The sequence below is a fragment of the Sparus aurata genome, chromosome 8 (genome assembly GCF_900880675.1).
Source record: "Sparus aurata chromosome 8, fSpaAur1.1, whole genome shotgun sequence".
NCBI classification, from domain to species: domain Eukaryota; kingdom Metazoa; phylum Chordata; class Actinopteri; order Spariformes; family Sparidae; genus Sparus; species Sparus aurata.
The window spans coordinates 3956288-3969852 of record NC_044194.1 but is presented as its reverse complement, the minus strand read 5'-3'; the positions used below and the strand labels follow the sequence as shown (position 1 = coordinate 3969852).

Here is a 13565-nt window from a genome sequence, read left to right as displayed (position 1 = left end):
TCGGCCTCACATGTCTCTGCTCTTAGACTCGCAAAAACTGAGTGCACGTACATTATTTATCCCCTGTAGACTTCCTGAGAGAAGACACTTTGGTCGGTACCAGTTTCCTTCGCGTGGCGGCTCACGACGATGACTTTGGCACTAATGCAGCTATCGCTTACTCCATGTCCCTGGAGCCGCCCGAGTACCTGCGGGTCAACCCTGTCACCGGATGGGTCTATGTTAACCAGCCCATATCACAGGTCAGTCAGCAGTTATTAACAACCTCTCTCTCTCTCACACACACACACACACTCACACACAGTGTCTGTATCACATGGCAGCCTCTGGGTCTGTGTCAACAAAGTTAATGAATAAGCCGCCCCAAAGTGCCTCCGTCTGCTACTTCCAATCTAGGGTATGTGTACTCACAGAGGTGCCGCATGTGGAAATACCACAGAGGACGAGGACGCCGGGGAGAGACGAATTCAGCCCAAACAAGTGATTAAGAATAGATTTTAGCCACTTTGGATTCCCGCGGTTCTAATTGATGACCAGTTCTGTTCGTTCCACCGTTACTAAAGAGTTCAAATATGCATAAAAGTCCCCAAACGTCAAAAAAACAACTCAGGGATACTTAATACTTTAATTTTTTTAAATTTTAGAACGCTAACTATCACAAAGCAGGACCCATCTTAAATACTCTGGCTTTGATTTCATGGATTAAAGACTTTTTAATTTTAATTTATCATCTGAGGCTTTGATAAGGAGACTGACAGCACGCAGCAGCTTTAGATGAGTATTTTTTTTGAAGTTATTAAATTAATCGATTGAGCTCGCGGAGCGCGGTTTCCACCACGCCAACAGCTTCTCTCAAAACTGAAGTCGTATGTTTTTTTTTGGGGGGGGAAAACTGCTGCAGGAAGACGGCGTCGTCCCTCAAGATGAATTAAACACGTCTTCTCCAAAAGCGAATTATATTGTGTTTCATAAATGATTGTGTTCGACATGACTCACACGTCCTTTGCTGGTTGATCTTCTGTCAGCTGCTGTAATGTGTCGGTGATGTAACACGCTTCTTCTTCTTACATTTTTGATCGCTGCGTTGTCGACGTTGATCTTCTCTGGCGTGTATCAGCTTTCGCCTTCCTGTTTTTCACTTATTCAAATCTAAATGTTGTTCTTTTGGCCAGAAACTTGCTCCAGCACTACGGAGGCATTTATTATTTAGCATACTTTTTAGTGCACTGGTGTTAAAAGTCTTTGGAAATTTTGCCGCTGACTCATGTAAAATTGAAAGTGTTACGCCCCAAACCTCGCTGAACAAAGCTGTTGCATATTTAAAAGTGGTTTCAGAAGCTATTTGAATCATCCCACATTCCTTGTGCTGTAACTAAGATTGCAGAAGCACTTCATTAAATGTTAAACGTCTCTGTTGGTCTGAGACATTGTTCCTTTTTTTTTTTTTTTTTTGGTTTTCTCATCACAGTTTCTGATTACAGTGAATCACGAAGGACACATTTTCACACCGAACTTCAGAGTAAAGTGTGCAAACGGAGCTCCCAGTTGATTTGCAGTTTCTCGGCTGGAATTCGGAGGAGATTGCACAGCGGCACTTCTTCTGTTTCTCAGACGAGTAGAGCCGGCGTAGTGCAGCGTCATCATACTGTACGCTACAACCGCACACAGAGTTGAGTGGAGAATCCTGGAAAAAAAGGTTGCGACCACAACCGCACGTTTCAGATCTGATACCATTACTGCAAATTTAATTTGGAACCGTGGGTGGATGTAACCACCAAGTCAGCCAGACATTAATTTATTGTAAAAGCCGCAGCTGCTCGGTCCTCGTCGCCGATCGCAATCTTTGTTCCCGGCTATCAAGCTTCGGAAAAAGAGTTGTACTTGTTCACAAAATATTAATTGGATTGTCCCAGGAATAGAACGTGTAATTGTGAAGTCAAGTGAGATTTCTTTTTCTTTTTTTTTTTTTCTATCTGGCACAATAATAGAGTTGCTAGGCCACAATTTGCATTAATAGAATAATACAGCTGATGGTTGAATTGTTACATCGTGACAAAAGAATTCTTATTCGAGCCTTTCATTTTTTTTGTTCGTTAACAGCGTGGTGTAACCGTGACTTGCATTATCTTCGACTGTTAGCGGTTGAATTAAATACAATTACCTCGTCTGGGCCAGAGGAGGCATTTCAGAGGGCTTTTAGGAGCTCCGCTGTGGTGCGAGTGTTATGTCGACGTAACACATTGTCTCATTTAGATAAACAGAATCAAATACTCTAATGACCTCTCAAGGAACATTTTCAGCTTTCCCCGCAGTGTCCGCCTTTGATGAGATACAGTTCCTCAGTCAGATTCACCCCCTTATTTCCTAGTGGTTCAATTAAAGCACAATAAAAAAAAAAAAGAAAAGGAGAGGAGAGATTTTTTGCAACTTGAATTATAGCTTAATAATGTTTGGACGGCTCGCCGTGCAGCCTCTGTTGTTGCTCTGCCTAATTAAATGATTTCTGCGATGGCGTTCATACAGCGAGTTTCAGTGGAGGCAGGACCTTTTCCACCGCTGCAGAGCCAGAAACAGACACAGTCGTATGTTTGTCCAATTATAGCAATGTGCTTTAAGAGTTATTGTTATCACTATTTTCATGATACATCAGGTATATCCTGCATATATTCTATACTGTGTATTTTATCTAGTAAGTGATTTGCCAGTCGATCAGTTACGACTGAGAATTAGAGCAGAATTTGAGGTTTTGTGATACCAAACAACTCAAATATCTTCGTTTTAGAAACTTGAAATGAATTCATTTCAAACAGTTGCTTCTCTCCAGTCAGTGATCAATTAATTGTTACTGTTCTTATCTCTACGTACACATATATTCATGTAGGAACAGATACACAGGGACTAACACAAGTTCATGATCATAAATATCATGCACATACACATTCAGTGTCCTCCCATGAATTAGGGAACAAACACACCCACTCACACACATTTGCAACACGTCTGAAGAGACTGTAATGTCATGTCAATTATTGAGAACAATATGAGAGTGTCACTATCTATTATGTGCTCAATTTAACTAATGTACTCTTGGTAAAGATATGTTGTGACCTTGTTTTTGATATGAAAGCCGTGGCGGGGACGAAGCTCTCCAGTCGGCCTTGGCTAGAAATCATCTCTGTATCACGATTCTGTGACTGAGCTAAAAACGAGCATTTATACCTGACTGAATAAACTGTTTACTGTTGAACACAGAGGAGCTATATAACGCGGGACATCATAGCGACCGACGGGGGAAACCGAAGCACTTCTGTGGAGCTGTCAGTCACGATTACCAACGTGAAGAACCAGCCTCCGCAGTGGGAGACGGAGAGCTACAGTGTCGTCATCCCTGAAAACACCGCCAGGGATACACCCATCGTGGTGCGTCTGCACGTAACTCCTTCAGCTGCTTTTCTTTGTCTTGCCAGTTTGAGTTGCTGTAATTGAATCGTCTGAGCGTTTGTTTACTTACTCCCTTGCATTTGTGCACATTCTTGTGTGTAATTCAGACAGTGTGCTCTCTTTGTGCTCGAAATATGCCTTTGAAAAGCTTGTCAGTGCGCTGGGAGGGTCTGTAAACTTGTTTTAAGATTGATGCTGTAGGAGATAGCTGACATTGAATTGCATGTGTTTAGCAAGTTTCATGACTCCGGGCTGATTAAGTCAATCCAAAATGTCTCCTTTGATGTGAAAAATATATATATATATACCGTAGCTGTCAATCTGGAGAGCACAACATTTTTTTTCCAAGGTCCTTACAAGGATTCACTTTGAGATGAGAGATTCATTCAGGACAAGTCCGACTCTCAGCTTAGATAAAGCGAAACTCTCGCCAAAATGCAACCGAGGGTCTTTTTGTGAATGTACCCGAGTCAAACTTTCATTTCAAAGCATAATTACTATGAAAGAGGCGCTTTTAAGATTTACCGTATTTTCGTTTTCGGGTCAAACTCATTTTCAATGGGAGTGCTACGGGCACTTTAGCGATAGCATCAAAATCTCTATTTTTAAAACAGTAAGAAGTCTCGACACAACATGAAACTTTGCTGGTAGTATCACCAGGGTCTCTACACATGAACACGAGCATTGAGAACATTGTTTGTGTGCACAGAGTTTACTCAAAAGAAGGTTTTTGAACAACTCACGTTAGCAGATGTTGTTTCTGCTAGTTGCAATCTTGCCAGTCGAGAATCTCAGAATGTGACGTAACCTGGAGGACAGTTAAGGTGGAACGCTCCTAAAGCTTAGTTCCATATAAATGCAGGATCATTTGTTGTTTTGTCATTAGCGAAAAACAAGTGGAGCCTCATATAAGACAGGGTTAGAGTTACTGTCCTCCAGGTTACGTCACATTCTGAGATCGACACTTCAAGCTACTGCTAACGTGAGTTGTTCAAAACCTTCTTTTTAGTAAACTCTGTGTACACAAACAATGTTCTCAATGCTCGTGTTCATGTGTAGAGACCCTGGTGATGCTACCAGCAAAGTTTCATGTTGTGTCGAGACTTCTTACTGTTTTAGAAATAGAGATTTAGATGCTATCGTAAAAGTGCCTGTAGCACTCCATTGAAAATGATTTTGACCCGAAAACGAAAATACGGTAAATCAAATCAAAGCACCTCTTTCGTCGTAATTATGCTTTTAAACAAAAATGTGACTCGGGAACATTCACAAAAAGACCCTCGGTTGCATTTTGGCGAGAGTTTCACTTTAATGTCACTTTTTCAACATAGTCATCATACTGAATCAAAATGATATAACTGCGAAACATAAAATACTGTCGGACCAATCTTGTGTTAGGTTGAAAAGACGTTTCTTGACCTCTCAAACTAAAAAACCTTGTTAATAAAAGTAGCACAACAACTTTGGGAAGTTCACCTGTGTGCTCTCTTGCAAGATGTAGATGAGAAGAATGATGCTGCTCTCACGTGTGAAGACGTTTGGTTGGCTTAAAGCTCGTCTGTCTCAGACCGAAGTTTGAAAATGTGACAACCAGGAGCTCTATAGTCTTTACGCTAAGCTAAGCTAAGCTAATTCACCTCACAGCTCTAGCTCCGTACGTAGGACTCTTGTCTACAGAGCGTTTTTCTCACCAGTGCTTTGAGCGTCCGCAGCAGAAGTGCTTCAAGTCGTAAATGTCGACTTTCTCTCAAGGTGCTGGGGAAGTCACCGGCCCTCTGTCCTTCACCTGGACGATATTCACTGTGTTTTTGTCTCTAATGAATCGTGTCATGCAGCCAGCTCCTCCTTGCTCTGTAGCTGATAGCTGGAGCCGTTAACATCGCCATTATCAAGCTCATCGTCCGTTTATAGGATGAGGGCAAGCATCCTCAGTATGGATACATCAGATAGAAAACAAAGATGCAGTGTCGATCATACAGCGCCGGTTGTCGAGATATTGTTAGACAAGACCGACGTTCGGTGTTTTTCCTCTCAGCACACAAGCGCTTCATCGCAGAGCTCCACCACGTCTTTTCTGCCCCCCAGAAAAACACTATGTGGACACGGGTCCATAACCCTTACAGACTTGTGCAAGGTATTGCCAAACTCTTGGCAAGAAAGAGAATAAGAACATTTTCCCAAGTTGAAAACCATCCCCTCAAGCCCAGAATAATAACCTTCTTTTTGGTGTTTTAGCAGCTCAAAGCCGTTGAGCTTTTGGAGCTTTTTGGAGCTTTTGGAGCTTTTTCTCAGCTGAGGGCTGTTTTCTGTTTTTTGCATCAGTCCTCCGTAATTTTTTATCCCAACCTGTCGTGCTTTTCATGATCTAACTTCTCATCTTGTTCAGACAATCAAGGCGACGTCTCAGCTGGGCGACCCGAGGGTGACGTACAACCTGGAGGATGGGATGGTCCCCGAAACCAACATGCCAGTTCGTTTCTACCTTTCCCCAAACCGCGAAGACGGCTCCGCGTCCATCCTGGTGTCCGAGCCGCTGGACTACGAGACCACGCCCCTTTTCTCTCTCCGGGTTCGAGCGCAGAACGTCGCTGCGGTGCCTCTCGCTGCTTTCACTATAGTTTATATCAATGTAACAGGTGTGACTCTTGTTTTTTGCGACATTCTGTTTGTGTAAAACAGCTGATTTACTTTTCTGAGGTGTGAGAAAGATATATAACTTAGCCAAAGGATCATTTGATTGGCTTTTAGCCGTTAGGTATAAATGTTGGGTTCATTTTCCCAGAAAGTTCAAGTCAGCAGCTGCAGTAAGCAGCGTTGCACTTGAAAATCAACCCCCTAAATCTTTTATGTGCACAGTTACTGCTGCTACAGTTTAGGATGCTGGAGAATTTATTATCTAATTACAATCTGGAGATTAACACATTATCAATTTGCTGCTAAATCTCTCTTCTCTCCCAAGATGTCAACGACAACGTGCCCTTTTTCACCTCCTCCATCTACGAGGCCTCGGTGACGGAGGGAGCACAGATAGGCACTTCGGTTCTACAAGTGTCGGCCCACGACAAAGATCTTGGTCTGAACGGAGAGGTTTGTGGTTATCTTCCTGTCGCGCAGCAACAAAAGATAAAAGATATTTCTAACCATGTGGTATAGACTCCATGTAATGCTAGAAGGAGTATTCTCTAACATCACAGTACAATCCCACTTGTGTGGAAGCTTTTGCGCGCAGAGTTGTCAAAAGTGTTGTCAAAGCGGTCTTGGGAACTGTGCCATCGCAGCCGTGTGACTGAGTGTGACGGCGTTGGAAGGAGAGAACTCATTGATCTGTTTTCGTCTGGAATGAGAAGAAAGACTGTGGGAATGTGATAGAGACCTCCTGACATTTTTCGGCTACAAAAGCCTTTAATTTCTGCTATTTCTGCAAAGTTATTGCTCTAAAGAGTACTGTAGCTTTATTTCCAAATTCCCTGTGCGCTTACAGATCACGTACTCTCTGCTGACTGACAGCAGCGGTGACCATCATCTGTTCCGCATCGACCCGGATCTCGGGATCGTCTACACAGAAGCGGTGTTCGATCGAGAGGCCCGCAGCTCCTATTTGCTGGAGGTTCAGTCGGAAGACGGCCAGGAGTCAGCGCGACCTGGCAAGAACAAGAAGCCCAACTCAGGTCGGAAACACATTTAATTCAGCATTAAACTCCTCATGGATTTTTGCTTCATGTCACTCCGGGAATAGTTTGTTTTTCTTGAAAAGAGTGAGACACATCACACATTGGATTCTGCTCTGGTGCCGAGGCGGCTTACTGACGGGAGGAGAGCTCAGAGATGACTTTTTTAACTTTTGGTGTAAAAAGTTGGTTTTATCTTCACTCCTGTTTATCAACCGGACTGCAGCAGCGATCCTGGAGCATGAATGTAACGTTACAGAGAGAAACAAAGAGAACTGGGTGAGTGCTGAGTTCAGTGAGAGGTCTTTGCTCGCTAGCTTGCGGCTCATTGCACAGCAATCTGGCAGTTTTGGGTGAATAAACAGAAATTATTGCACGTTTAAAATCGTGTGAGTGATGTTAAGGCGTAAATTGTTGTTTTGAAGTTTTATTCGCGTTGCGGTAAATCTCATCGCCTGACTTTCTTCCTCACTCTCATCCTCAAAACTCATCATCATCTTTTTCTGTGTTTGTTTGAAACATTTTGGATAACGTAAAAACTAAACGAAAGAGACAAACGTCAAGTCAACTTTAGAAAGTTTAATGCAGATATGTTGCATGATATGATATCTAGAAGTCATGCTAGCTGTTTCCTTCTTCTTCCAGTCTGTATGCTAGCAATTACACCTGTATAATTTAGCTAAGCTTAGCCTGCTGCTGCTAGCGTCACAGTTACCTGACACATCTGAGACTGGTGTCAATCTCCTCAGAATCAGAATCAGAATTCCTTTAATGTCCCACAGACGGGGAAATGTGTTTGTCACAGCAGCGACAGAATATTACAAGAACAGAAACAATAGCAAAAATAAGCAATAAAAATAAAAAAATAGAATAGAATAGACATATATACATATTTACATGATGTCTAACTATCAGCAAAACTCTGAATAATCCAAAAATGTCATTCTCACCCCACCTCAGGGTTATAACTCAGTAAATAAGTCACTTACCGTCACTTTAAATTCAGTGGCTCCCTGTTTCTTTCTGGTTGTTGTTTTTCTAAGAAACTCTCTAAGTTGGCGTTGGAGTTAACTTTGAAGTGACCTCTGGCCCGGTGCAGAGTCCCATTCATAAAATACAGCATTGTTAATTCCCCGCGAGCCCACAGGGAAATCGTGGGGGGAAAAAAAAACCTCATCTAGGAGGAGTTCTTCGTCTGTGCGCTGTGTTTTAAACAGACTGCGCTGGCATGACATTCCATTCATTTATACCTTGGGACTGACTTTGAAAAATGAATCGTAATTTGATTTATTCCACTGCCATGACTAGACAGCTTCACTCGGTTCCATGTGAAAATAGCTCAGAGATTTCTTGGCACTTTCTGTTTTTTTGTTACAACCCCCCCCAACTTTTTTTTTTTTTCTTCTTCTCCTTCTGACTTTTAATTTTCGTTGTTCAATATTTAACCGGTACGGCTCGTGTTTGTTTATCATGTTCTCTTTGTGACATTTTGGCAGTCTAAGAGCCACAGTCTGTTTTTTTTTTTCCCTCCGAGTGGCATGATATGACTTTTGTATTCAGGAGCTTTTTGCAAATATTTGTGAGGAGGGTATTAGGGGGGTAAAGGGTGATGTTTCGGAGCAGTAAAGCCTTCTCTCTCCAGAGTTGCCAGATCTGCTTAGCATTTGGAATGAGCCTTAGCCGCGTCTCATGTTCGGAATCTCCCACATCCAGAAGGGCTCATCCCCTCTGCAAACATTACCTGTCTCTCTCTGTGTCACCGCTGGGACGCACCGAGAGGAGGAGGAAATGTAGGAAAGCAAAAGCTGAGGGGAAAAAAAAAAAGAGCCTCCTTCCCTCCGCCGTCATCTCGCACTGCAGCAGCTCCAAATTAACATGTCACCCCTGTGTTTCTGCAGGCGGATAATTTACTCTTTCTAACTAAAGAAATAAACAGCGTAATGAGGAGGGCACAGATAAGACACAAACACTTGTCATCTTATAAATATTTAACCTCCCCAGTAGAGACGTTCTTTATCTGCTCTCAGCAAAAAAAAAAAAGAAGAAGAAAAAAAAAACCGTGCTGCTTGTTGAAGAGGTTTAGCCCCATTACTGTTATTCTTCCTGGTGAAAACTGTTACCACCGTTAAAACAATACACTCTTGACAAAATGAATAATTTATGTAATTTACAGCACTTCTTTGTGAATGATGTCTTTTTTTTCTGATTTCCATGTGAATGAGGCACATCGCGTTGCGGGTTAAGTGCCTCTTCCCCGCTAAGGAGTGACAATGAATTGTAGAATCAATAAACAGATGGAGGGAGAACACACACACACACACACACACACACACACATACATACATATATAGTGTCTGGAGAATTGTGTGTGTGTGTTTGAGGTGTGTGTGTGTGTGTGTGTTGCGCCGTTTAATCTTCTGCCTTTCTGTCATTCCTGCAGACACAGCGTATGTGAGGGTTTTCATCAGCGACGTCAACGACAACAAACCCGTCTTTGCTCAGCGGCTGTATGAAGTCGGCGTCGACGAGAATGCAGATGTGGGCCTGGCCGTTGTCACCGTCAGCGCTAATGACGAGGATGAAGGTATGCTTGATGAGGCGGCGGGCTGAGGAAGGTCCCACAGAGAGATTTCACCGATGCCGCTCTGTCGGAATAAAAGGTTAAAGAAGCTAGCCATCCGGAACCAATAGAAAAGTTTCTGCGAGGGGCTTTGAAACTTTACAGCAGTTACCAGATTTATTTATTTCTCATCAGACCGTCTTCCCGGAAATAACAGAAATATTTTGGCAGCCTATCAGTCAGTTTTCTGAACAGTGAGCTGTTTGCCAAGTAGGCACCTTTTTATTTATTTATTAATTTTTTTTTTTGCAGGATGGCCTGCATTTGTAGCAAATATGCATAAAGTGACCCTGCGGGCAGTCTTTCCCAATCTGGCCTGAGCTCTGCTGAAATCATGCGGTGTGCTAGATTTAGCTGCAGTCATTTAAGTGCTTGGTAATGCACTGTAGCACATATGTTCCAAAAAGAGTGACACGCTCCCACACAGTAGGTGGGCGGGATTTAACCAATAAAGCAGTTGCTCATCCTCTGTACAGCGGTAGCCTAACATCCCTTTATCAGGCATGTTTAGGTCCGTTAATCAAGTATTTATGGCGAGCGGGGGTGCAGCTTAGGCTGTGCTGCGGCACTAATGATGAATTGCCGTGGAATAACACCAACCCCCGACATTAAAGTTGCAACACTGTTGCACTTGTGTCTGAGAGGCTACGCTCAATCCGTCTTGTTTAAAAACTCCACCCTGGGCTTGACTGCTGTAAGCCTGCCGATCCCTGTGGGAGGCGGGGAGCACTTTGTCAGCTGGGTTTGTGTTAATAGTGCAGATTAGTGTATTTACATGGGATTGTAGCTACTTTAAACCAACAGGATGATTGAACGCGAAGACTGTTCATTCCAGGAGATTATCTTATCTATTCCAGTGTTAAAGCCGTTGGAGTGGATGGTCTCCATGGAGACACGGTAGATAAGTTCAGATATTGACTTCCTGTTTTATAAAAACTACCCCCGGCCCCCCCTTTCTCTCCGCGGGCCTCAGACTGGTTCCCCGGGGGGTCCTATCACAGAGCATTACTGTACGCCGCTTTTAACTCTCATGCTCCCCTTTTTGCTTTTTTCGGCACTCTTTTCTTAATTAGTATCTGATTAAAGCTGAGGAGACGATGTACAACGTTTCCATTTAATTAAGTAATCAAAACAAGAAAGGGATACATGAAAACCTACTAATGGTCAGACCTCCGAGGAAATGAGGTGTAATACCCCCGGGCTCCTGCCGCTCTGTTGGTGCTGGGATAATAGTCAAAGCAAGAAAAACAACAATCCTTCAGCAGGCAGAGACTTGAAGGAATAATAAGTCTGCTGCCTGCTTAAAAAAATGTTGCTAGTGCTGGTGTTTTACCTCAGATTGCTCTAACCTTCCAATGAAACGCTTTTTTATTGGCACAATCAGAGACTTCACATTCCTAATCGTGCGTTTTATCTTTCCTGCCCCAGGAGCCAATGCCAAGCTGCGCTACCAGATTACCTCTGGCAACAAAGGTGGTGTTTTTGACATCGAGCCAGAGGTGGGGACAATCTTCATCGCGCAGCCGCTGGACTATGAGCAGCAGAAGAGATACAAGCTCCTGGTCCTGGCATCAGACGGGAAGTGGGAGGACTACGCGGCCGTGGTGGTTACCGTGGTTAATAAGAACGACGAGGCACCTGTGTTCTCCATGAATGAGTACTATGGATCGGTCACAGAGGAGCTCGACGGGTCGCCGGTGTTCGTACTGCAGGTGAGAGGCTGAGACGATTACTGCATCTTCAGTAATTACTGCAATCTGCAGACCTGTGAATATCTTCCTCTCTCTGTTTTTGTGAGTGTAGCTGTACAACTTCTTAATGCAACCAGTTGTTTTAGTGTATCCACTGTTTATACGCTTGCATAGTTTTAAAAAAAGATGTGTAATTATCATTCCTCCTCAGTAGTGATGGATCTCGAGTGGGGAAGGGCTGTCAGACAGTCTGAGGCCAGATGCTCCGAACACGTCTGATCAGAGCTCGCTGCTTTAATTTAGGTGGTCAGGAGAAAGTGTGCACACTTAAACGGGCTGTCTAACAGAATCCACAAGCAAAGAAGCAACGGTGACGGCTGCGAGGAGATAACAGGAAGCAGTCATTTGGGTTCTGACTGGATGAATGAATATCCGTTTGCTTATAAAAGGTCGTCTGTTTCTCTGCAGGTGACGGCGACAGACCCGGACAAAGATGCCGACCAGGGCGCCATACGGTACTCCATCCACGGCCAAGGGGCAGAGTCACACTTCGTGATCAACGACATCACGGGGGAGATGTACGCCCAGCGCACCATGGACCGAGAGGAGCGGGCCGTCTGGCGTTTCGTTGTCATGGCAACGGACGAAGAGGGCGAGGGACTCACCGGCTTCACGGACGTTATCATCAACGTGTGGGACATCAACGACAACGCTCCCACCTTCACGTGCGCGCCCGACAACTGCCTCAGCAGCGTGGAGGAGAACTCGCCTCCGGGAACGTTTGTTGCGGAAATGACGGCGGTGGACCTCGACGATGCCGCCGTGGGTCAGAACGCGATCCTCACCTACCGGATTACTGAGAACGCACAAAACACAAACAACGCCGACCTTTTTACTATCGATTCCAGCACTGGCACCATTTCTGTGGCAGCGGAGGGTCTGGACCGGGAGTTAGCTGAAAGCCACCATCTAGTGGTAGAGGCCCGGGACGGCGGGGGCATGACGGGCACAGCTACCGCAACTGTAATGGTATCTGACATCAACGACCACGTGCCGAAGTTTAGAGAGGACTGGTGCGGCGCTCGTGTTTCTGAGAGCGCCGACGAAGACGCTCCTGTTCTGGAGCTGAGCGCCGAGGACCCCGACGGCAGCACGTACGGACAGCTGGCCTTCAGCGTGGTGGCGGGAGATCCAGAGCAGCAGTTCTACATCGTGAGCCACAGACAGGAGCAGACGGGCACTCTGAGGCTGAAGAGGAAACTGGATTTTGAGAAGCCGGCAGAGCAGCGCTTTAACCTCACCGTCAAGGTGGAGGACTCGGACTTCTCCAGCCTCATCCACTGTTTGGTTCAAGTGGAGGACGAGAATGACAACGCTCCCTCGTTTGACCCCAGCTCCCGTCTCCTCCCCCCTTTATCTGAGGACGTAACCGTCGGCACCAGCATCATTCAGGTGTCAGCCGCTGACCCCGACTCGGGCCTGAATGGAGAAATTCTGTACAGCATTCTCCCTCAGTCTGACCAGTATGGACATTTTGCAGTCAGCCGAGCCGGCGTGGTCACAGTTGCCAGGCGGCTGGATCGGGAGACGGTGGCAGGTTACGAGCTGGTTGTCATGGCGACAGACAGGGGTACCCCGGCGCTGACTGGCAGTGTTACGGTCCACTTGTCGCTGCTTGACGTGAATGACAACGGGCCGGAGCTGGAGACGGCCTACGCTCCTGTGCTGTGGGAAAACAGTCCGGCACCTCAAGTGGTTTGGCTCAACGGGAGCTCGACTCTGCTTCATGTTGTGGACAGAGACTCCCCAGAGCACGGGCCTCCTTTCCTGCTCTCTCTGCCCCCGCATCACTCTGTCGACTTCCACCTGCAGGATCACGGGAACGGCTCCGCCACGCTCACCGCCCTGCGGAGGTTCGACAGGGAGAGACAGACGGAGATACGTTTGCCGGTGATTATGATCGACAGCGGCGATCCGCCAATGACAGCCACAAACACGCTCACCATCACTGTCGGCGACCAGAATGATAACGCCCATCAGGCGGGAGAGAAAGATGTCTACGTGCACAGCCGCAAGGGTGAGTGTGCTCGCTTCCCCTCATTTCCTTCTCTCTGCCCCCCTGCCTCCGCTACAGAGCTTTTGTCT

The 13565-nt window shown here is 45.3% G+C and overlaps 1 protein-coding gene across 1 annotated transcript in view; it reads left to right on the top strand.

Annotated features, from left to right (window-relative positions):
• The window catches only part of LOC115587154 (neural-cadherin-like), a 102538-nt gene that overhangs the window by 58596 nt on the left and 30377 nt on the right, over positions 1–13565 (top strand). The window contains exons 11-18 of the mRNA XM_030426813.1: positions 70–242; positions 3253–3420; positions 5828–6077; positions 6401–6528; positions 6923–7109; positions 9550–9693; positions 11158–11441; positions 11889–13497. Coding sequence (XP_030282673.1) covers positions 70–242; positions 3253–3420; positions 5828–6077; positions 6401–6528; positions 6923–7109; positions 9550–9693; positions 11158–11441; positions 11889–13497 — 2943 coding nt within the window. The remainder of the gene's footprint in view (positions 1–69; positions 243–3252; positions 3421–5827; positions 6078–6400; positions 6529–6922; positions 7110–9549; positions 9694–11157; positions 11442–11888; positions 13498–13565) is intronic.